Here is a 24,520-nt window from a genome sequence, read left to right as displayed (position 1 = left end):
GGCATGGTATGTTTTAGTTGTCAAAGAATAATCGAACGACAACTCATTTAAGCTACTAACACATGCCTTGATTTCGGTGTGATGTATTGACACCTTAATTCATGCAGCCTGTATAGATCACAGTCTGTCAGAGACTCACTGAAACAAAGCTAGAAATACAATAATGGATAGTTTAACTTTTCATGAACACGACCTAAAATAGCTCTATTATCAAATTACGGTACACTAAAGGACTAATTATTCAAACTTATCATTTCAAAAATTCAACAGCCAAGACTAGAGAAAGAAATAAACTTGCAGTTTTTTAAAAGGCCTTCAGAAGATGTCAAGAAAAGAGAGTTTGGGGTCTTACCAAGTAAGAGACAGTGAAGTTGTCAGATAGGTCCTTATAAATGCTCTACTAGTGACCCATGGTCTTTCCTTAATGTCTTTGTATAGTCTACACCCCCACTCTTTCTTTCCCCCTCTCACTCTACCACTCACACACACACACAAACACGAGTCATCAGTAAATGGCAGACGTGGCATCTAATGACCTATTTCTGCCAAAAAAATAGTCTAATGACTAATGACATATTAAGTCCCGATGACAAATATACAGGTGCATCTTAACAAATTAGAATATCATGGAAAAGCTTTTTTTCCTGTAATTTATTTCAAAAAAGCAAAACATTCATAGACTCTAGGTTCATTACACATAAAATGAAATATTTCAAGCATATTTTTGGTGTTGATCTTGATTATTCTAATGCAGCTATGGTATGGTATTTGCATCAGAGAAGCCGGCCATCAGTGTTCCTGGGAAGTTCCATTAACTTAGACTCCTCTTGAGGTCTCGACACCTACAGTCACAGAGAAAGCAAAAATGATTTGTTTCCACTTACTGGGAGTGGCTTTTGAAGAGAGGAGGTGTTCTCTGTCTCTTAAACAGACAGTGCAAACATGTTTTCCCTCCCTTTTGTCTATCTCTGACCTCGTGGTCTTGTCCCTCAATCAACAGTATTCTCTCAGCACCTTTCCTATCAGCTGGGAAGAAACAGGACCTGGACTTTTTTTTTTTTTTTTTCCTAGAGATATAATCAACTGTCTTTCCTATTCCTGGTTGGGAATTTATACGTTTAAGAGGGGTAAGTGACTTCTTCTATTCTGCCATTGTATGAACAATGAAAACCAATACACTGAGATGTAGAACTGTAGAATCTATCAATATACTATACTTATCAATGGTAAGGTTTATTCTTATTAACACACAGTAATATTTATTCATTAATTTTACTGGCATATGAACATGTGCTTGTCAAGCTCACATGAGTCACAGGTATTAGCTTATGAAGCACATGGTAAAAAAATAAGTAAGCAAAGCCATTCTATACAGCATTTATATGAAAAATAAAACTGTAAAATGAATTGATTGAAATATTAAGCTATGTTAATATTGAAGTGACTGATAGACTATGAATGTATTAAATTCATTCATTCATTTTAGAGAATTTTGATGCCATCTTTTGTATGTTGGTATGTTGGTTTTGTATGGGCATAAGGTAGGCCTATGATAAAATATGACACATTGTACTTGTAGCTCCTGTGAATATAGCACATAGTATCCACATACAATACTGTAGCCTATCACAGAAGTGTTTTGGCGGTATAGAAGAGAGTGCAGGGAAATTGTTTCCTGTCTGTTCAACAACTGTCCCTTTGTGATAAAAGCCTTTTGGGTGTTATCACACATGCCATACCAAGGTGGGTCTTTAATACTGGAACCTGGAGGTTAAATAGACTTCACTGGAATTGGGACATGATTAAAAGACTCAATCGACAAAATGGCAAGAGTAGGCTCTTGTATATCTGCATTGGACTGTTTACTTAGTGAGGACCTTCAGGTTTCTTTGATGTGACTTTTAAACTCTTTGTATTATAACTATAGTTGTAGTCATGGATGGACAGCATACTAGTGTTTAAACAGACGTCATGCATCAAAAGGGAACTTTTCATGGAATGGGTAGCTACTGGTAGACTACCTCTTGTTCACCTTCAGACACAGGCCCACAACACAATGGTAGAAATAGCCTACATTGGCATTATAGAAACTGTAAGGAGCTGGTCGATGGCCAATGGCCTGAGTTCTACATGGTTGGGTCAAGGTCAAGGAGGACAAACTACTGGCCTCTCTTTTCTTCCCGATTTTGAGGAATATGTGCTCTGCAAAATTCTGTTGTATCTGCAACATGTGAATGTTTTTTTTTTTTTTTTGGCTCTTCATAATGCTGCAGAATGCTCGCTCGGAGGTCTGATATTTCTCGATAACGGACCTCTGTCAAGGAAAATGTTTTTTTTATTCAGAGCCTTATAAAGATATCTTTAATACTCTGGGTTTTGTGCTTCTTATTTACGTCTTTCATATCACTCTGCAAGAAGTGTGATCACTTGGTCACTTCTTGCAATGGAACTTCATTCAAAAGTGAAAGCAGTGTAAAGAGCCATATCATGTGGAGTTTATTTTTTCGTTTTGGCAAGGATAGCCATGGCCTATAAAATAAGTCTCTTTGGGACAAAGCAGGACCTGTTGGGACTTACTTTCCCGATAATGACCGGCGTTCAATTATATATAGCCTACATTATCCCTTAGCCTAATGAAAATGCTGAGAGGTGACTGTGTTTTGTCATGCAGCAAGGAAGAAGCTTAGCAACAAAGATTCTAGAACAGAGCTCTGCTCTACAATCTTTGCTTAGCAAGGCTAAAGCAGCGAGGGGCTGTTCAACAGCACTGTTAAATTGAGCCTGCGATTTACAATCTCAGCTCTGAAGATGGTTTGTGTGAACTGAAATCCTGTTAAACGTGGGGAAATCCTTTTATGTGAAGATGACCCCTGCATGGCTTTTGTCATGGCCTACGTGCCCACACTGATGATCATCTGACTATCTCTGTTTCTCATAATCTCCATGGACAATGGGTTTCACCTCAAAGCACTCTCTCATGTAGGGTTAACGGGGCCGTCATATTTAGGGTAAAGCACCAGAGCATCACGGAGTATCACATGGAAACAGTGAGGTAATGAAACCCTTTACGCGCAGTTGTAGCCTAGCTTAGATAGAGAAATACAGAGACAACCCCCTTGAAGCCACAACATGACGTCATCATAAGCTGATCATTATATTATCCTCACGCGAGCCGTCTACCGGTGGGCGATCCCCCACTCTAAGCGCTGTCAGGTCAGTTCTCAGAGTTACCTATATGTCCATCTCCTGAAATAAAACTCAGCACACTAAGCTCTCTCCATGCATGTTGCTTCTCACGCCCATCCCATTCGAGTGAGTAGCGTGGTCTATGTTGATGAGATGCCACACGCAGGCAATCTTAAAAAAGCCCTGAGCTCCTAAGCTAATTAACAACATTCAAGTGCATTACCCACTCCCTCGATGCACCGTCGTTCCCCAGGCTGTGGCTCAGCCTTCAGTGCAAAAATATAGGCATGTTCTTTTTGCACCTATGGGGCACAGTGCTTGTACAAGTTTATTTAGAGAATCTTTAAAGACATACTGCTGTTCAGAAATTGAGCACTACTACAATTGAGTATATGCTGCAGGAATTCTAAAAGTATTCTTGTGAATTTATGGCCACCTTTTCCCTTAAAAACACAAAACAAAACTAGACAACCTCTGGATTGACGCATTGTGCAGCTGGCATTGTGCAGTAGTGATGATTAATTAATGTGACAGATTAGGAAACTAAATGGTTAAAGTAGGAGGTTACTTTTCCTAGGCTCCCTCCCTCAGGCTCTCCTCCCTTCCCTCTCCTCTCCTCTCTAATTCCTTTCCTCCCTCCCTCCTCTCTCTCCTTCACTCAGAGCATGAACTAAGCTCTGTGTCTCCTTGTCTGCCTAGGGCTTTCCACCAACAACTCTTCACACTCAAGGCTGAATGTCAACACTACACTAACTCTGAATGAAATACCCCTTCTTCAGCTGAGAGAAACCACCAAGGAGAGGAATCCCTTGTCTCATTTCTGGTAAGCTATTGTATGAGTCATATCCTGTGATTACATCTAAAGTGGCGGCAAGACGGAACTGTCAATAGAAAGGGAGTCTTGCATCAGACAGCTAGGACCATGTGCTTAGTTTTAGAGCTAAGAGCCATATGACACCTATTGGTCTGCATAGATGTAGCCTCCCTGCTTTTCTCTTGTGTCTCTTGGGTCTTTTCAGGTGACCCATTTCTCAAACATGTATGTTACGTTGATGATTTCCCATAGACATATCAGAACATTTAATCCATTTATAAAAGGCACATTATTCTAGGTAGGAGGTAGGTACAGGTATAAGTAAGCTGAATGTTTAAAACAAATGGTTGATGATGGCTCAAAAGAGAGGCCATGTTGTACACCTCTGTGTAATTTGAGTCAACTCTGAACCCTATGTTTTATGCAGTTTACAGACAAAAGAACTTGTATAAGAAGTAGCCTAATATTTTTGTCATTATCGAAAAGCCAAAGGATCTAACTAAACAGTCCGAATGCTGGCTTTTAGGGATAGCTTAAAGGCAGTTGTGGATACCTGTATGGTATTTAGAGTACTTATATAGATATACATTTCTGTAAATGTTCAGTTTTGTATTGGTGACCTCTTGATGATGTATCGTATCTGATGCAGCTAATATCTAGACTCACAATCAAGGTCAGTCTCACAGCTTGTCTACTGATAAGGCGCCAAGGAAGTGCGCAATTGTGGAAAATGCATAGTTTCCACAATGTGCATTGCATCATACTGTTTCTGTGTATTTCAATGATTGACAATCAGAAACTCAGACTGAGATCATCCAAACGATGGCCTTAGCTGACCCTTGTTAGAAACTTGTTAGAAAAGCAAAGTCCAAAATGAGGCGGTGTCTCAAACTGGACACTTGGGTTCCTGTTCGGGTCAGTCAAAGGGTCTGTGTGATGTTGAAACGGAGCAGTCTGGGGGGAAGCACTTCGGTTTGTTTTTGGCCCCCATGTGTTTTTTCCTAAGGTAGATTAGTGAAATGTTTCTGTTAGTATTTCCTGACCTGAACTCTCGAAATAGATTCACTATAGGTGTCCGTGTGTGTGTGTGTGTGTGTGTGTGTGTGTGTGTGTGTGTGTGTGTGTGTGTGTGTGTGTGTGTGTGTTGTGTGTGTGTTCTGCTTGAACAATGCTTTCATGTTTTTTTTACTAACAGTACTTAGGACAAGGTCTATTTTCATTGTTTTGTGATATGGATTAATTATCCCATCACTGAGAAACTATTCTACTTGAAGAGGTCATATTACTCCAAAAGAATATACAAATGCCTGAAATCCAGGGGTCCCAACAAAACACGTTTTTATGTCAAGTATAGTTCTATTGACATTCAGGGTGTAACTACCACTTACCAAATAAGTAAATTTTGTGAGAAAGTAGGCTGAATAGGAAAGAGGAAGGCGTCATTTCAGTTCATTAACATACTGTACAGTCTCCAACACTCTCTGTCCCTATCATTTCACACCATTTTCTATGGTAACTACGTTCAGGCTTCTGGCACAATATACTGTATGTTGGGTAAACTAACACCCGCATGTCTTGCTATTCTCAGACACAGAGTGCCCAGCTGGGCTGTGTGGGATGCCAGTGAGACCTCAAATGAACAGAAACAATTATGCAGAATACAATTATGAAAAACACTAGCCAATTAGACAAGCTTCTTCAACATCGACACAAGGCAAAATACGTGGGGCAATGGGATTGTAATGGGATCATATGTATCATCACATGCTGATCATTATCATAGAGCCTTAGGGTCGGGTCGAGTCAGAGGAGTGTGTTTGTTAGCCATGTTTGCTTCAGCAAACAGAGGGGATCTTGTATTTCAAAATGAGTCAATGATGGATATAACGGACGGATATGACACCTGTTGAAAGCTGACTACATTGTTTGTATGGAGGACGTGCACCATTTTTAGAGACCATGTCAGTTTTTTTACCCAGGGGAAAAATGACACATAACGGCTCACTTCCTGGTCTAGTGTGGGCTTAGCCAATGATGTGGCTCCTCTCTGTGTTCTACTAGGGATTAATGAAACTTTCGCTAACACTGAGGCTAAACTCCAGTTGACTCTTTATCGTGGAGGCATATGGCCTGGAGACAGTGGCGGATTACAACACTCCCATTCAGAAGTTAACATTGTTTGAGTTAATACTGTCATAAAGATTACAACGCCTAACCCAATCAAGTCATCTTGTTGCTTTAATTGAGTTTAAATATGAGAATGCGTAGTGTCAAGTTTATATGTAAACTTGCTACTACATGTTATCAAAACAACAAGATGTGTTGACAAGGTTATGTTGAGTGATTATTTATTTTTTACAATAGAAATGAAAAATCTCTTTTTGCCGAAACTGGAATACATGATTAATAAACAGCAACACAGCACTTGTGAAACTTAACCAGCAGCTATTTAGCAGGGTGTTTATCACTTGCATTAAGTCACTGCAACTAGTTGACTGTTCCCATTATCTTTTTAAACTTCATTTGGATACTGGTCAGTGGTAGCCTACTGACACTGACGTCATGAATGTCCCTCAGTATGATACAAGTGATTCTCTGACCGGCAGCCATGCATGAATAGTGAATATGTTCCACAGGTGGAGGAGGAGTGTAGAGAAAACACAAGTGCGTCATTGAGGCAGAGCTCAGTAACTGCTTACAGTGAGCATAGATCACAAGAATAGTAGTGTCTGTGGTATCATACATAGTGCTACACAGACAAGAAGCTCACATGCCGTGCATACTGAGAGTGGCTCATACTGTAGTGCCAGTGCAGTCTGGCAGTGACTGAGCATTATGTGTACATGATGAGCACCTGAACTCCAGACGCACTGTTTACGTAAATAAGGAACTACAACACAGCACAGAGTGTATTTATGAATGGCAAACAGAAAATATACTCCAGGTCTAGTGTGCGAATGCGAATGTGTCCAGAATTCCATCATGAGGAGTGTGTGTGTGTGTGTGTGTGTGTGTGTGTGTGTGTGTGTGTGTGTGTGTGTGTGTGTGCATGTGTGTGTGCGTGTGTGTGTGTGTATGTACGTGTTTGTATGTGTGCATACTGTGGAAAAGATACTCCAGGTCCAGTGATGGAGTGAATTTGAGTTGATTAGCGTTTCGTGATCAGCTGTCAGAAGTTGATTAGCGTTATGTGATCAGCTGTCTGTTTTAGTTTTAGCGTTATGTGTCTGGATTCCTGATAAATTGATACCTTGTAACTAAATGGTTTACAGGTAGAGACAGTGGTGTATGACTATGTGAATGGTTTAACTGGTAGAGACAGTGGTCTGTGTTAATGTGAATGGTTTAAAGGGTAGAGACAGCGGGCTGTGATAATGTGAATGGTTTAAAGGGTAGAGACAGCGGGCTGTGATAATGTGAATGGTGTAACAGGTAGAGATAGTGGTCTGTGATAATCTGAATGGTTTAAGAGGTAGAGATAGTGGTCTGTGATAATGTGAATGGTGTAACAGGTAGAGATAGTGGTCTGTGATAATGTGAATGGTTTAAGAGGTAGAGATAGTGGTCTGTGATAATGTGAATGGTTTAACAGGTAGAGATAGTGGTCTGTGATAATGTGAATGGTTCTCAGGGACTGTGGCCTCACCAGGGTATTATCAGTACCTAAAGGTAGAGACATGACGGGGCATTAGAGCAGCCTGGCTTCCAATCCGGCTTTACGCTGTAAAGCCACAACTCCTAAAGGCCTTCCAGGCAGGCCTCTTCTCTTTTTCTCTTCCTCTCTCTCTCTCTCTCTCTCTCTCTCTCTCTCTCTCTCTCTCTCTCTCTGTGTGTGTGTGTGTGTGTATGTATATGTGTGTGTGTAAGGGGGGTGGAGTATGGATATTAATGTTGTGTAAACAAAGGCATAATGTGTGTGTGTGTGTGAGAGAGAGGGGGGGGGGGGGTGTTTGTGGGCACTTTGCTGAGTAGACTGGATATTATTGTTGCATAAATAAAGTCACATTATGTGCATGTTTAGTTTTGCGTAGGCATCATTTAATTGTTGCTATTGTCACACCATGCAATTTTGCTCTCTAAAAAAGATTTTAAGTTGGGGAAAAAGTATGTTATGCATTGTAAAATTAGGCTAGCTCAAGATAGCATTCCTCGTGTTTGTTGCTAAACGCGTGTTTAAATAATCAGAACAGAGAGAGGGGAAAAAAAGTCCGCAACACCAGTATATGCTCGCAAGTTATAGTTTAATTACCGTGACGTTTCGGGCCCACTCAAGCCCTTCATCAGTTCAATTAAGTTCTTTGACGTAATACAACTTTCAATACTGAATTCAGTATTGAAAGTTGTATTACGTCAAAGAACTTAATGGGTGTTTTGTCCAGCACCCAGGATTAGATCGGGATGTGCGTGCGTTTTTTCCTCTTTATATTAAATAATCAGAACACCCTTGTTTTACAAGCATGTGAGCATTGGTGTTTATACTGGTATCAGTGATGAGAGCGTCAAGCAAACAAACCATCTTCAGACACTGTTTGAACTGGCTGACCTCAGTAACTGACTTATAGGGTGTGTTTCCTGAAATTGTGTAACATTCTGGTAACCGAGAGAGAGGGGGAGGGGGTGTTTAAAATGATATACCCTAAGCTGATAGTCTATAGATTCAACTAAGACCAATGACACTCTTTTAGGATAAAAAATGAGACATGAATAGTCAGTAAGCATCTTTTATCCTCCTCTCTTACAGTGAGCCACAGGCTACTACCTAGAGCTCTAACGGTCCATCATCTACACGTCCAAACAAGAAGTAGCAAGCTAGTTGTGTTTTGTTTTGCCGTGATGGAGCTTCAGAAGATGACTAACGGACACCACTGCAGTGACCTGAGCCCTGAGAAGATCATTCTGGAGGACGGGTGAGTGTGATGCCGACTGAGAGTCTAGCTGGCACCCAGGGTTTGAATTATGTACTGGCAAATGTGTGTGTGGGGTGTGGGTCAACACCATTCTTCTTTTTGCCTTCTAGGTCAAAGTCTTAAATAGTATTGTATCGTGAATTTATTTGTATTGTTGTATCGCTCTTGAATAAGAATATGATCAAGAATGGTGAGGTCAACACCTCTAAACCTTGCTGTAGCTACACTGCCTTGAACCCAGGTCTCTAAGGCACTCATCCTGCACCCTGACAACAACTATGATTTTAAACAGCCAACACATATCCATTCATAAACTTATACCCACCTCCACTGTTTGGTTGCACACTACTCTGTCATGGTGGTCTGTTTCATGTGACAGATCACTGGATTCACTATTTATTTGTATTTTTATTTTTATTTAATTTATGCAGTATATTTAGTATTTAGTTTTGTTAGTTTTTCTTATCTTCTACTCTCTATTGTACAGTGGAGTTTTGTTATATGTATATACTTATATTTACCCTTTCTGCTGTAAGTGCATGTTGTGTGTGATGTCTGTATGCTACTGAGACCTTGAATTTCCCCTTGGGGATCAATAAAGTATCTATCTATCTATCTATCTTTTGTGTTCCTCAGGTTTGAAGCAGCTGAAGAACGCGAGGAGTTCCTACCTCATGGGACAGAGGGAGGGAAGAAGGTGGTTCAGTTCACAGATGTGAGTCTAAAGAAAAGTTGACTGAAAGTTGGAGTTAATGGTCAAATGTTTGTTAGTTAAAAAACAACATCTGTTGCATACTAACAACTACCATGTGTACAATCATGCACCAATATAGCCCTATGTGGTTTTACTTATCCATTATTTATTCCCCGGAAACAAGAAATACTCTTCTGATTGGCTGACAGGGGGGTTATTCATTCTGTATAGCGGGACAGCTATGAAGTAGTGACATTCCTTTTTAATGCTAACTATCACGCAAACCAAGCTTTGCGTCGTGGAGTTGTTTTTCTCTGTGTTTTCTATTAATTTAGTAGGCCTATATCGTGCCACCTTGGTGGCCATTATTCCTATATATCACAAACAAGTAGTACAAATACAGCCTATTGTTATTTTGAACTCTTATGAGACACGGGTACATTTTCGTGTAGTCTGATGTGAAATGGGTCTTAAATGTTCCTTTTTGGGGGGCACTCTGCCTCTGCCATGACGCTCCTGTTCCTACTGAACTGAACTGATCCCCGTCGTGTGTGCGCTACACTCAGATGCAAACACGATTTGAAGTTTCGGTCTCGTGTGCGCGCTCTTGCTCGCTCGCTCGAGAATCCGGGAGATTTTATCTAATTTGCGGGCATCAGGGAGCCGTTATCAACATGCAGGAGACTCCCGGAACTTCCGGGAGACTTGGGATGTCTGTATCAATGTCATTGTAGAAAAACAGACTTGAAAGATTACATATGACAACTGGTCAAAACTTTTGCATATAATAACTCAAGCAATGAACTAATGCCTACCGGTAAATGTTTTGGGTGGAAGGACTATTCCACCAACATTTTGCTAACATGACATTAGCAATTGTATGTAAAAAACATACAATTGTACACAAGCAAATGCATGGATGTGCAAAAGTATTTGCTGTTGTCATGAGATATCTATATCAAGTCATATATTACATGCACACATTCTCTGATTATGTGGAGGTTGAACTAGTAGTTTTGAGAATTAAAATTCTGATCTGAGAAATGCACCAAAGCAGCTAAGAAAAAGTGCTAACACTAGCACCCGCTTACTGCAGCTGGGAAAAATTATTACAACATGGCATAATTCAGGGTCCTAGTAGATTATGGTTAAGCTGGCCGAATATGTAGGTTACGGGAGTGGGGAGACTGTATGGAGGTAATTCATGTGGTTTGTAATTAGGACGGTAGGAACGGTTATTTGTGGTTTAAGAGTGGTTGAGCTATTAGGAATTTCCCTGTAAAGATCCCCCCCTAACACACACACACACACACACACACACACACACATTTTTGTAAACCCACACCCTGATATTTGGTACCCTGTGGAGGGGGACCTGGACAGGGTGAACCAGTTGAACCACTTCTACAACAGGTTTGACTGCCCTGCTCCAGCTCCAATGGGAGTGGTCTGTCCACCACCCCCTGCAGACTCAGGCACTGCTCTTGTTTGCGTGCCTGCCCTATCCCCACCTCCCAGCCTCCCAGTCTCTCCAGCTCTGCATCCTGGTGACACCCAACGACCTAAACCATCACCACCTCACGCCCAACAACCTAAACCATCACCACCTCACACCCTGCCCCCGCCTGACGCCTCCTTGCCTGTGCCTGTTGAGGCATCGACGACTCTGGCAGCCTTGACAGGGACATCAAGGAGGTGGTCATCCCCAAGCCCCCACCCCCACACCCCCTCAATACCAGTGCAACACTCACCTCCACCATCACAGGCTATTGTACCCCCACCATCACTGGATATTGCAACCCTCCCCCACACGGCGATCACGAACAATGCGACAACAACCTCAGTCAACAGCCATCAGACACACAGATCCCAGATGCACCCCTCCCCCTCCCCTCCCCTTACATCCCCCATCATCACAGGAAAACAAGTGAGTCCCTAAAAAGCCACATCCTAGTGAGCTTAATGACTACAGACCTGTCGCTCTAACATCACATGTGATGAAGACAATGGAGCGACTCGTCTTAAGTATGCTCAGACCCCAGGTACGCCATGCACTAGACCCGTTACAGTTTGCATACCAGGAGAAAGTGGGCGTGGACGATGCCATCACTTATCTTCTACACAGGACACATTCTCACCTAGACAAGGGGAAAAGTGCTGTGAGAATCATGTTCTTTGATTTTTCAAGTGCTTTTAACACCATCCAACCCCTCAGACTGGGAGACAAGCTCTTGCAGATGGGTGTGGTGGATTTCCGCAGGTCTATGCCCACTCTGCTACCAGTCTCCATTGATGGGGTCAATGTCGAGGTGGTAAGCACCTACAAGTACCTGGGTCTCCACCTGGACAATAAACTGGACTGGTCAGCCAACACTGACGCACTCTACAAGAAAGGGCAGAGCAGGCTGTACTTCCTGAGGAGGCTGCGCTCCTTCAATATGTGCAGCAAGCTCCTCAGGATGTTCTACCAGTCTGTTGTTGCCAGTGTCCTCTTCTATGCAGTGGTATGTTGGGCAGGAAGCACAAAGAAGAAGGATGCGGGGCGACTTGACAGGCTGGTAAGGAAAGCTGGCTCTGTAGTGGTAGCTGAACTGGAGTGCATCACTTCAATATCTGACAAAAGGACCCTGAACAAACTGATCAACATCTTGGATAATGAGTGTCATCCACTCCACAACACTATTGTTAAGCAGAAGAGCCTGATCAGCTGGAGACTTCGCTCACTGCCTTGCACAACAAACAGACTGAGAAAGTAATTTGTCCATTGAACCATTGAAGGGCAATTGAACTGTTCAATGCATCACTTAAGGGAAGAGGAGAAATAGACTTCTCCGCATAGTCTGTCTGCCTCTTCACCACCTCCATGCCTTGAACTGTCTGTCCACTAGCCACTTTACCATTGTCTTCTGCCTCACTGTTTGCGTGCTTTATTAACACATATGCACAACCCCTCCCTCCATGCCACAGCCGAACTGTGACCACACTTATACCTTTCTTAATATAGTTATTTATATATAGATATATAGACTTTATTCTTGCACTGTTGCACTGTTTGACTTATTTGCACCATCACCATGACACTCATTCAAAAAGAGCACCTTACCTTACCTCATGCACAGAGGACCACAGGCTCAGTCCCTGCTTCAGTCATTGCAAGCGCACCTGATTGATTAATCACCCACTATGTGGATACTGTTTTTTAGTATTGATTTAGATTAAGTTTTATTTAGTATAATTTGTATTTTAGTATATTTAGTATATTCTTTATCTTCTACAGTCCTTATTGCTTAGTTGTGTTTTTTTATATTATATACTTTTAATTACTTTGCTGTTAGTGAATGTGTGTGTGTATGTTGTCTGTATGCTACTGTGACCTTGAATTTCCCCTAGGGATCAATAAAGTATCTATCTATCTATCTATCTATCTATCTATCTATCTATCTATCTAACTACTGCTACTTCACTACAGACCCAATAAGTCATGCTTGTCTTCAGAATACTTAAACATTCCCAACTGGGACAGCGCAGTCTTCAGAGAATGTATAGCTTACTAAATATTCCAAACCTTCCTGGGAGAAATTACCCTGTGCATGGAACTCATAGCATATTTAGATGGTATCATGGCATATGTCCATATATGTGCATACAAACAAATAATTTATTCTAGCAAGAGTCTTGGTGGAAGCCATATGGTGGCTAATTCACTGGCTTGATCAGATCATGTGATGATGCATTCATTATTATTGCATTAGATATGTCTATAGGACACTTACTGGATCTGCTCCCTGCTATCTCAATTCTATGATCAAGCTGTACATCCCCAACCTCCCACTGCAGTCTTCTGATGAGCGTCTGTTGTGTTGACCAGCCATAAACGCTAGGTCAAATTCAAGACTCTTTTCCTTAGTGTGTCCTTGTTGGTGGAATGAGTTGCCCAGTGCTCTCTGTTCCTGTGGTAGTTTTGGGTCATTCAAGAGGGGTCTAAAGGCATATCTGTTCAGCATGCATTTAGCTAATTAAGTGATTCATAATAATCTGCAATGAAGTTTTCTCCTATTTTGCCATTTCACTAAGGCTGTGTGAAGTAGCTTAATAATTTGATGAGCTGTTTCCTCTTCTTACAGTTTGAGGGGAAAACGTCGTTTGGGATGTCTGTCTTTAACCTCAGCAACGCCATTATGGGCAGTGGGATCCTGGGTCTGGCTTATGCCATGGCCAACACAGGGATAGTCCTTTTCATGTAAGTGAACATATAAGTATATGTGTGTGTGTGTGTGTGTGTGTGTGTGTGTGTGTGTGTGTGTGTGTGTGTGTGTGTGTGTGTGTGTGTGTGTGTGTGTGTGTAAGAAACAATGTGAAATGAAGAATTTCAAGACTGTTCTGCAGACATTGTAATTCTGATAAAAAAAAAATAGATACATCATTTTATGTTCTGGCAATGCCCTCCAAAATTAATGTCCTGAGACACATATCACATGTATCACATACAATATCAGAGACTACCCATACAGGGTATCCAAAAAATATGATATGATAATTAAATGATGATCATTCTTTAGATCTTAGCTTTAGTCAGTTGCAGACTGAAAGAAAAAAGAAACAGAGCTTTCCAAAAAGAGAGTTGCAGCAAGTAACACAGCAGGTTAGACAGTGCAAGCACAGAAAGATAATGCCAGCATGTACAGCCATGGCTTTTACCAACGCCTTATTCTTTAAGTGAATTACACCATCGGTTGTCCACTGCCAAACCCGCCACTCCGCTCACATGACCGCAAAGCCTGGAGCCTAGAAGGGGGTATGGCGGGCAACAGGTCCATAATTATGTAAGGATAAGTCCAGGCTTCCGGCACCTGGCACCTGCTTGCCCTATCATGTGTACAGCAGCCCAACAAGCCTCCTCCAGGAGATCAGATCAGCTCAGAGAGATAGAGGGAGAGAGAGAGAGAGAGAGAGAGAGAGATAGAGAGACAGAGAGACGGAGAGGCTGTTGGGCTAGATGTTGTGCTGGATGGGAAAGGTAGAAAAGGTAGAACACAAGAGTCAGAGAGACTTTTGATGTCGGTTGACACTTTACTTGATGTCATTATCCATAATGTATTTATCAAGCCTCATAAGAGCTCTATAAATGTTCATACAGTCACAACATTAACCCAGTTGCTCGTAAGTGTTATGATATCATTATGTAACCCCTTACAGCTATCACAATGCATTGTAAATCTTTATGTCATTGCTATTATCAAGCTTTATTGTTCATTATGTGACTTCAAGCAGTAACATGATAGGCATTCATTACTGTGCGTATAGATAGTCAGGCATAAGGAGGAGCCATGGATACTTCATGACTGGAATGTGTTAATAATGTACTATGGATACTGACTTAAACCACTTTTCTTCAGTCAGTTTGTCATCTTTATATCACTATAGCTTACAGCAGGTGCTGATTTTGAGCCCAGTGGCATGTGTTGTACAAACATTACTGTTCTGCTGAAGGCTAAAATAAAGTTTATCTAGTGTTGTGGCATTTCTAAAATACCTATATGGTTATTGCGTTATCAAAGCAATGCTGGCTTAATGCAGTGGAGTGGACAGTGGAGTTTTACACCACTCTTATGCTTATTTTAGGTGTAATAAACAAGGGACATTTTAGTATTGAGCTGAGAGGTGACCCTGTGCCCTGACCAGAGTGTCCTGGTCATGAAACAGCAGTCTGCCCCAGACACAGGAGTCGTAGTCACCCGGTGACTCATGCAGGCACATGCTTTCGGCTGCGGCTACCGCGGCGACAGGGATAAGCGGCTCTTCCCAATAGGGCGAAGGAACGCGTCTGTTTGGTTTGGACTTGTACTGGTATTTACAGCATAAATACACTCGATTCAAAGAATCTCGATTCTAAGAATCTCACTACGGCGAAGCCAGTCTAGATGTAAACAGCATCGTGTAAACGCTGTGGAATACCGTAGGTGAAGTTACCACAAAAGGCTGATTGTTTGTGTCACTGTTGTCAAGGAGTCGTTTTTTAGTGTGCACTGTTTTCAATTGTTTAATTTGCTTCTTCCGTGTTGGCACTGGGTGTGTGTGTTGAAAGGTGTAAATAAGACTTTGTTTTGGCCCCCACCCTCTGTCACACATAGTACAAGTGCTGTCCTAAATCTGATCTGAGGGGATATAAATAGTCTGTTGTGATCAGATCAAAGACAGACCTGCCAGGACCAGCAAGTGTGAGTGTGTGAGCGTGTGAGTGTGTGTTTCTGTGTGTGTGTGTGTGTGTGTGTGTGTGTGTGTGTGTGTGTGTGTGTGTGTGTGTGTGTCTGAGAGAGAGAGAGTGTGTATTTGTGTGTGTGTGTGTGTGTGTGTGTGTGTGAGAGAGAGAGAGAGAGAGTGTGTATTTGTGTGTGTGTGTGTGTGTGTGTGCGTGTGCGTGTGCGTGTGCGTGTGCGTGTGCGTGTGTGTGTGTGAGTGTGAGTGTGAGTGTGAGTGTGTATTTGTGTGTGAGTGTATGTGTATGTGTATGTGTGTGTGTGTGTGTGTGTGTGTGTGTGTGTGTGTGTGTGTGTGTGTGTATGTGTGTGTGTGTGTGTGAGAGAGAGAGAGTTAGGGAGGAGGGATAGGAGGCAGACTCTGGGTCAACAATCTGTGAAAGCTCTGAGGCGAGGAGTACTTAATAACCCAAACACAGAGTTGGTGTGTGTGTGTGCGAGAACTGGCTATGAGTGATTTGAACGACAGCGTTGTTAATGAGATTAAGGAATAAGACGGGGGTCATAGTCATTATCACTGTCAGGGGGAAAGAGGAACTCTTTGAGCCCTTCCACGGCTGTCATTCAATTTATTTGCAATATTTTAAATGATGACAATTGCTAGAATTGATTAGCCTAATCCAGCAGATTAATGTAGATGTAATGTGTTTTATGAATTGGGATTAGACAAGTATAGATTGAAGGTTGTTGCATTCCTGGGTAATTTGAAATAGAAAATAAGTACATTTTAACTATTCCAAATGGCATTCTTTCCAAATGTTTTTTTTTCTCTTTGATATACAATCGGGAAGCTATAAAATACACAAATGCATGGTCAGGTGGCCTAAAAGTACCTCCGGTTGTAAAGTGTGTAAACCCAATCTGAATATGAAGTAATTTCTGCCCAGGGGCATTTAATATATACTGTGTATGTAATCTCTGTCTGAGATTTTGTCGAGCCCTCTATATTGATTGATTGATTTATTTATTGATCGATTGATTGTCAGAGTAATTGAGAGATTTGACCGTGTGGTGCAGGGTCAGATCCAGCAGCACTGGCAATGTTATAAGGTGAATAAACAGTATCCATGTCCCCAGCCTTCTGACTCTTGTCACTGGGCTTACCTACTGTATCTGCACACACGCTAATTCAATTTTGGTGGCCTGCGTTGCGTCCTCCGCAACAGCATTGTGGTTCTGCTCCATCATAACCAACAGAGAGTATTCAAAATGGTTGCCTAGTCTACCGATGGCCGATGCACAAAAAACCTTTTGGGAAACATCTACCTGATTACAGTGAATATTGTTTGTCACATATGACAGTGTGATTTTGTTACTAAGTTTTATGTGTTTTTATATAATCATTTGTTGTTGTTTGTTTGCTTTTCTAGAATCCTGTTGACGTGTATTGCTGTTTTATCCGCTTACTCAATTCATCTTCTTCTGAGAAGTGCTGGCGTAGTTGGTAAGAGTTGTCCCATTTAGATATCACATACATTTCATAGTATATTAATGAATTGATTATATTTAATTATAATTAAAATATTGTATGTTAATATTATTAATATAGCATTGAATTGGGTGAAGCAACATTTTTGTCATATCTTTATGACAGCAGGGGTTCCCAGTATAGTAACAAATTGCTCTTGAAAGAACATCTATGAAACCAATTACATTGTTTTCTCTTGTCTTGTCAGGAATACGGGCTTATGAACAGTTGGGGAACCGAGCCTTTGGAACCCCGGGAAAAGTGGTGGCAGCTTTAATCATAACTATGCATAACATTGGAGGTGAGAAAGTTGTTTTTTAGGATCATTGTAGGGTTGACGTGCTATGGGTAAAATATGTGAAAAAATCTCTGTGCAATTACATTACAGCTTTCCCCCTAACTTTCCAACTTTTCATATACTTGATATGTGATAAGAAGTGTCTTCTGATCACTGATGTCAAAAACTGTTCTGTTTTGTTCTTACTCAACAGCCATGTCCAGCTACTTATTTATTGTAAAGTCGGAGCTACCTCTGGTTATTCAAGCATTTGTAGGAAAAGAAAACACAGGGTAAGTGTAAAGAGAAAAATCACCTCATGAAATCCCTTCAGGGTCTCACTTCATTCATCTTTTTCGTTGCTTGTTTGATTGCTGATGAATGGTAGTCAAACAACTTTGCATCACTCATAAACGTCATTTCACCTTTGCCATGTGTGATTGAAGTGTGATGCAACTTCCTGTTTTCCCCCCACTGGCAGCGAGTGGTACATGAATGGCAACTACCTCATCATCATTGTCAGCATTGTGGTCATTCTCCCCCTCGCTCTCATGAGGCAGATTGGTATGTCCATACACCCCCCCCCCCTCCCACCAACACCATCACCATCACCATCACGCACCGTACTTTGCACATGTTTTAGGCAATGCTGAAAATTGAGGATTCTTTCAAAATGTGGACAAAAATAAATCCAAATATTGTATATAAACACACAGAACAGAAGGGAATAAAAAAAAAAACTTCTTGAAATTAAATTAAATTCAGTAAATTAATTATTTAAAATCTACAGGATATAAAAATAATGTGTAAAGACAAATGCCTAAAGCTTGTGCATATTAGTGTACATCTGTCTATTTCTTTATGAAGCTATGCTTCCCTCACATACTTGAGGTCCTGGGGCTTTACTTGGGACACCATACAACCACACCGACGTTATTAGCTAGCAAATGAACTAAAACTGTATTAGACCTCTCAACAGTCCTCATTCTGATTATGTGCTGCTGCGATAACTGTTGCGATGAACTTCAAATTGGTCTTGCACATCAAATAGAATGTGGGGGCATTATCAAAATACCAAAATAACCCCACCTTATGCTATGTTTTTGTGGTTATTACAGGTTACCTTGGATACACCAGTGGCTTTTCTTTGTCCTGCATGATGTTTTTCCTCATTTCTGTGAGTGTTCAGGGGTTGGACCGGCATTAGTTACACTGTTATACACTAATAATTAGCATGTGGCTCCCCACACGGTGGTTTATGGTTACAAGGGCAATGTTATGGAGAGTGTTACTGCAAAACCTATTACATTTTTGCAAACATGTCTTCTTTTCCTAGGTGATCTACAAGAAGTTTGCCTCTGAATGTCCATTGGACAGTCACAGTCACAACATCACAGTCACAGAAGCTTCCATGGGCATGGAGTTTACAACACACTCAGTGCTCCCCACAGCAGTCCCCACAGCAGGGCTTATGTTGACAACAGGAGGCCCCACAGAATTTACGACAGTCACTGACAGCTTGACAACCTTACTGCCTACTGATGTGCAGAACTTGATGGAAAATGCCACAGAGAGCCTGTACGAGTTGATTAATGCAACATTTACAACAATGAGTTCAACTGATGGACACATGGAAACAATCTCTGACCTCACCACCCCTATCATCGCAACCACATTGGGCGATCTTCAGTCCCTGTCAACAAGTGTGGCGGATGGTGAACTTCCTATGCGTCTGATCTCCGACCATGAGCATAGTGTGGCTGACGAAACCTGTCTGGCTAAAATGCTCACCATCAATCTTCAGGTGAGCAGAGGGCCTTCTGACCCATACTGTGAGACTGTGTCCGTCTCTGTCTGTATCTGAGAGAGGCTGTTTTTTTTGTTGTTCTTGTTTTGATCTAGACACTTATACTTATGCTTACTCATTTGGCTGGGGCTTTTATCCAAAGTGGCTTATTACGGTATGTCAATTATTACAAGGGCCAGTCTCCCCAGAGCAACTCAGGGTTAGAGGCCTTGCTCAAGGGCGTAACAGTGGCAGCCGGAATTGAACGCACAACTGGCTATACTCCATGCTAGCCCAGCCCCTTAGCCACTACGCTACGCTACCACCATCCCATTAAGATTGATGTGGTCAGATGCTCTCTTCATTACGGAAGGAATTCTGGGGGAAGTTCCAGGGGGAATAGAATGCCCAGAACAATGGAATGATTTAAATAAAAGGGTATCTGATATCTTGGGCACCACTACGTACAGAACAAGGGAGTTGTCTCACAGTCTTTTCATAAGTTTAGGCAAAGTCCTTTTAGGCAAGTCCCTCCACTCGGCGGCCATATGGCAATGCTTTTTGGGCACTCGTCGGGCATCCATCTCGGCAGAAATGTGCGTGCGCAAGGCTTCACGACACCAATCTACTGCAGTCTTGCTCCAGCGGCGAGATCACAACACATGATTGGCACGATTTCTTCACAACACACCACATTATTGGCTCGAAGTATTCACAACACAGCAGATGATTGGCTCAATGTATTCACACGACTGTCATATTGGCGTTACAAACTAACCCTATGCATTTCTATGGAGGATTTTTTGAGTGCTGTGTCTCCTCATTAGAAAGTCTCTGGTTTAGGGGCCTCACTGCTTTTTCATAAGTTGGTTCAGAGAGTTTCCACTGATTTTAAGACCCATGTTTTGTCTTGCAGACAGCCTACGCCATCCCTATCCTGGCTTTTGCTTTTGTGTGCCATCCGGAGGTCCTCCCCATCTACACAGAGCTGCGCGAGTAAGTCCTTGGGCGCTAGTTGGAATGTACAAAGTCTTGTCTAACCAAATCTAATTTAATAACTAGATAAAACCAGTTTCAGACCATGATCCAGTCCTAGTTTCAGACTCAGCAGTTGTCTCTCTGTCTTGGTTTTAATACCAGTAAGTTGTTGAGGAATCAAAGGCTATACGAAGGTATACAAAACAAGAAGTGAAATCCGCCATTCAAATGTCATTTCTATTTTGATTATTATAGATTGTACATTCTGATCATCTAAGCTTATCTGTTGCATATTTGCTGTAATATTTTGATAGGAATGCATAGGGAATTTTTGTGTATGACACTAAGTTGTAGGCCTAGTGTTTCTTTGGTTACACTTTACTTGACAGTATGGACATACAGAGTATGGACATACAGAGATGTAAGAGTGACATGACACTGTCATGAATGTGTCATAAACAATTCATAAATGTTTATGACATAAGGCTTCTTTTATTAAGTGACATTCGGTTTTTGTCATAACAAGTTAGGGTTCGGATTAGGGTTAGGATTAGGGTTAGAGGTTAGGGTTCATGTGTCATTACAGTGTCATATGTTCATGACAGTGTCATGTCACTCTTATGTCCATACTGTCAAGTAAAGTGTTACCGTTTCTTTTTTAGTGCATACCAGTGTGAGCTAATGTGCAATGTTGAATGTTAGTCTCTGATGATATAAACTAACCTGGACATTGCATAGTAATGTAGTATCTAAGTTAATCTGTTCTAAAGTTAATCTGTTCTTTAAGTTAGTGCGCATCCTAATGTAATATCATTCGTAACACTGAATAATAGTCTTTGGTAGTGTAAGGTAAAAATTAGTTCGCATCCCAATGTAATGTCATTTGTAACACTGAATATTAGTCTTTGGTAATAAAGGGTAAAGTTAGTGCGCATCCCAATGTAATGTCATTTGTAACACTGAATATTAGTCTTTGGTAATAAAGGGTAAAGTTAGTGCGCATCCCAATGTAATGTCATTTGTAACATTGAATATTAGTCTTTGATAATGTCAGTTAAATGTGTTTTCCTCCCTGCAGGCCAACCAAGAATCGCATGCAGGGTGTTGCTAACATTTCAATAGCAGCCATGTTCCTCATGTACCTGCTTACTGCTCTCTTTGGTTACCTCACCTTTTACGGTAGGAACCTCCTTTGTGATGAGGTCTCTCATGACAAATAATTACTTTTTTTTCTGATAATGGTGTACATGTACGTCATATGATAAGGAGTATAATTGCTTGTGCCTGTGTGCCTGTGTGTGTGTGTGTGTGTGTGTGTGTGTGTGTGTGTGTGTGTGTGTGTGTGTGTGTGTGCGTGTGTGTTTATTTTTACAGACCATGTGGAATCTGAGCTTCTGCACGCCTACAGTAAGACTGACACTCTGATCCTCTGTGTGCGCTTGGCTGTGCTGATGGCAGTGACCCTCACTGTCCCTGTCGTCCTTTTCCCAGTAAGACCCTCTCTTCTCACACTTTACTGTATGTCTTTACTGTGGCTATTGATGGGAATAACATAGTTATTGACCTAAATAAAGGTTGATGTTCATATAGCATTTTACGTGGCTAACTCTGGTTTCTGGTTTTAGCACAGCAGGAGGACTTAAGCATTTTTTTTTGTTAGCTCCTCCAAAAGAAGCTTAACGAGTGTATTAGCCGTTCCTCCCCCCTTGACTTCTTCAGTTGTCTGTGCACAGTTGGGAGGCCATGTAGGGTGTTGTTCTTTTGCCCTCTTAACATCAGCATTTCAAACTGAATAGCCACATTCAGCACCATTGAAAAGAAAGACAGGAGACAATGAAAGGAGATATGTTGATAATATTCAAGTAGGAGGACTAAAAAGCGTCTCCATGTGGATGGACCCTAAAGCAGACTCTCGTCTCTCCCACTCAGATCCGCAGAGCCCTGCAGCAGCTGTTGTTTCCAGATAAGCCTTTCCAGTGGGCCCGACACATCATCATAGCCCTATGTGTGCTAATTGTTGTCAACATCCTGGTCATCTTCGTGCCCAACATCCGAGACATCTTTGGTTTCATTGGTGAGTTCTCTAGCACAACTGGCCCCCAAGACATCGGCTTGTTTAGTAGGCTATTAGTTAATTGTTTTGTTATTTCTTTAGTTAATTAGTTTAGGACATTAGAAAGAATCTCCAATTGTCTACCAATGGATGCATTCTTGTACAAATACTCCATTTCAAGCAAACACTAAATGAATGTACTCATTTGTTCATTTATTTTTGTATACTAATGAATAAATTTATTAAGATGTTATGTTCTAACAAACCTAAACTTGCTATAGCTAAATTAAGACTTGTCACAGCTTATTTAAAATGACATAGCTTAGCGAAAGCTATACCATAACAGCAAATCACTGTCAATATTCATAAGTTATGTTGTTTTTGTTCTGTTTAGGAGCCACCTCTGCTCCCAGTCTCATCTTTATCCTACCTGGAATATTCTATCTGCGCATCATTCCCGAGGAACAGGAACCAATGAAATCCAAATCAAAGATGGGGGTGAGTGTCAGGCTACATCTACATTATTGCTTTTTCATTTGAAAACGAAGACTTCTTTTCGTTTTCACCTATCATCCATTTTACCTTTTTGAGCTCCTGAAACAGAACGATTTCATTTTCCGTATTCATTTAAAAACGCAGGCTTTGGGTATTCGTGTGGACAGTGAATATGTAAAGATTTAAAACCAGTGACGTAAAAACCGAATGTAGTGGTGTCTGTAGTGCAGTTAAATCGCACATTTTGTCTACAAGTGTGAAATGTGACATGGAGGAAAGTCCCCATTCCTCTCCATAAGGATCAAACAAAGCTCCTTCAATTTGGTAGCATTTTCTCTCCTTAGCTTTAGGCATTTACATGTGTTTGCTTACAAAATGCTTTTATACTAATGTTATTCCAAAGGCTAAAAGGGTTAACTAACTAAAGGTTAACTTTGAAGCTTTCTTTGAAGTCTTATTTAGGCTACTGTAATATTCACTGGTATTACATGGCGATTATTACACAAGAAGCCTTGAGACCCTAAAGGAAGTTTATAGGATTTTGATGGCTTTTTTGTTCCATTTTTTTCTACAACCATGTCCTACTTTCTGGTGTTTCCAGGCAGCTGCATTTGCGGCTCTCGGGTTCATCTTCATGGTCATGAGCATATCCTTCATCATCCTCGACTGGGCGTCAGGAGAGAAGCGAAGTGGAGGAGGGCACTAACCACACAGTCAGCAGCAACACCTGTCAATCAGGAAATACTCCTACATACCACCCCCCACCCCCTCATCTGCTCAATCACCCTCAGGGCTCCTTGAGAGAGTCAGACAGGAGGCGGAGCACAACAGCCATGGCCAAGATTGGACCAAGTAACAAAACAGGCTTCACCGATACCGGCAAAAAGCTGTCAAACTAACCTAACTAAATTTTCTGGTGGTAGACATGTCCTACAATACCAAAAACTGTGAAAGTGTGTGTGTGGCAGGGGGCAGGTATGCTCTCCATGGCAACATGCCATGCAGTATTAAACACTGACTTGCTTTGTAGGATGTGAAGTTCCCAAGTGAAGACAGCAATGCAACAACCAAAAAGCTTTCAAACTCGAATGGCAAGCTTTCACACACTACATAGATTTGTCACAATGGATTGTTTTATGTGTCTATCTATATAAAGAACTTGTGTGGTGGACATAGAGTGTGATCATGGGAAGCTAAAGGGATCATTTGTCTTACAATTAGCAACCCAGCAAGTTTATTTATTAGTGTAGCAAGAGGTCTCCTTCATTGCCAAAAACAGACAGTAGGCTTCACCTCAGAGTTCTTCTATCCTACCTCCCCTCCTTAAATAGTTCCTTCACATAGGAAAATGTAAGGAGAAGAAGAGAGACTGTCATCAGAAGGAACAAAAAAAAAAACCAGACTCATCATGACAATTCAAGTGAATGAAAACTGTGCTGGACAGGTCAAATTAGTAGATCGATTTAAAATGCTGTATTTAAGAGACTTTTCTTGCCATTCAACCTTTTGGGAAGTATTAATATGTTTACCTAATTTGTCAAATTATTCAGGAAGGTACAGAGTTTTTATTTAACTCTGTAACTTCAGGTTAAATAAAGAGCTGAC

General features: G+C 41.2%; 1 protein-coding gene across 2 annotated transcripts; it reads left to right on the top strand.

The window, feature by feature from the left end:
- The first annotated feature begins 955 nt into the window (after positions 1-955).
- Positions 956-24,300, top strand: LOC121713067 (sodium-coupled neutral amino acid transporter 5-like). 2 transcript variants are annotated; one of them, XM_042097350.1, is made up of 17 exons: positions 956-1,127; positions 3,886-4,009; positions 8,742-8,907; positions 9,544-9,622; positions 13,726-13,841; positions 17,229-17,302; positions 17,535-17,627; positions 17,818-17,896; positions 18,085-18,167; positions 18,722-18,780; positions 18,940-19,407; positions 20,306-20,385; positions 21,446-21,546; positions 21,742-21,857; positions 22,297-22,441; positions 22,815-22,918; positions 23,517-24,300. In XM_042097350.1, exons 3-17 carry the CDS (start codon positions 8,834-8,836, stop codon positions 23,619-23,621), a joined length of 1,776 nt encoding a protein of 591 aa, XP_041953284.1. In that variant the 5' UTR covers positions 956-1,127; positions 3,886-4,009; positions 8,742-8,833; the 3' UTR covers positions 23,622-24,300. The 2 variants fall into 2 exon arrangements, with proteins under 2 accessions (XP_041953284.1, XP_041953283.1); XM_042097349.1 differs by lacking the exon at positions 956-1,127 and having other exon boundaries at positions 3,828-4,009.
- Positions 24,301-24,520: the final 220 nt, after the last annotated feature.

This window comes from Alosa sapidissima, chromosome 7, assembly GCF_018492685.1.
Source record: "Alosa sapidissima isolate fAloSap1 chromosome 7, fAloSap1.pri, whole genome shotgun sequence".
In the NCBI taxonomy this organism is placed as follows: domain Eukaryota; kingdom Metazoa; phylum Chordata; class Actinopteri; order Clupeiformes; family Clupeidae; genus Alosa; species Alosa sapidissima.
The sequence above is the reverse complement of the archived record's forward strand: the minus strand, read 5'-3'. Positions and strand labels throughout refer to the sequence as shown.

Bases quoted from the DNA above. Each gene is read 5' to 3' on its own strand.
- LOC121713067 (XM_042097350.1), top strand. From the start codon at position 8,834: ATGGAGCTTCAGAAGATGACTAACGGACACCACTGCAGTGACCTGAGC. The intron at 8,908-9,543 runs GTGAGTGTGATG...TGTGTTCCTCAG, and splicing joins AAGATCATTCTGGAGGACGG to GTTTGAAGCAGCTGAAGAAC. The intron at 21,858-22,296 runs GTAAGACCCTCT...TCTCCCACTCAG, and splicing joins TCCCTGTCGTCCTTTTCCCA to ATCCGCAGAGCCCTGCAGCA.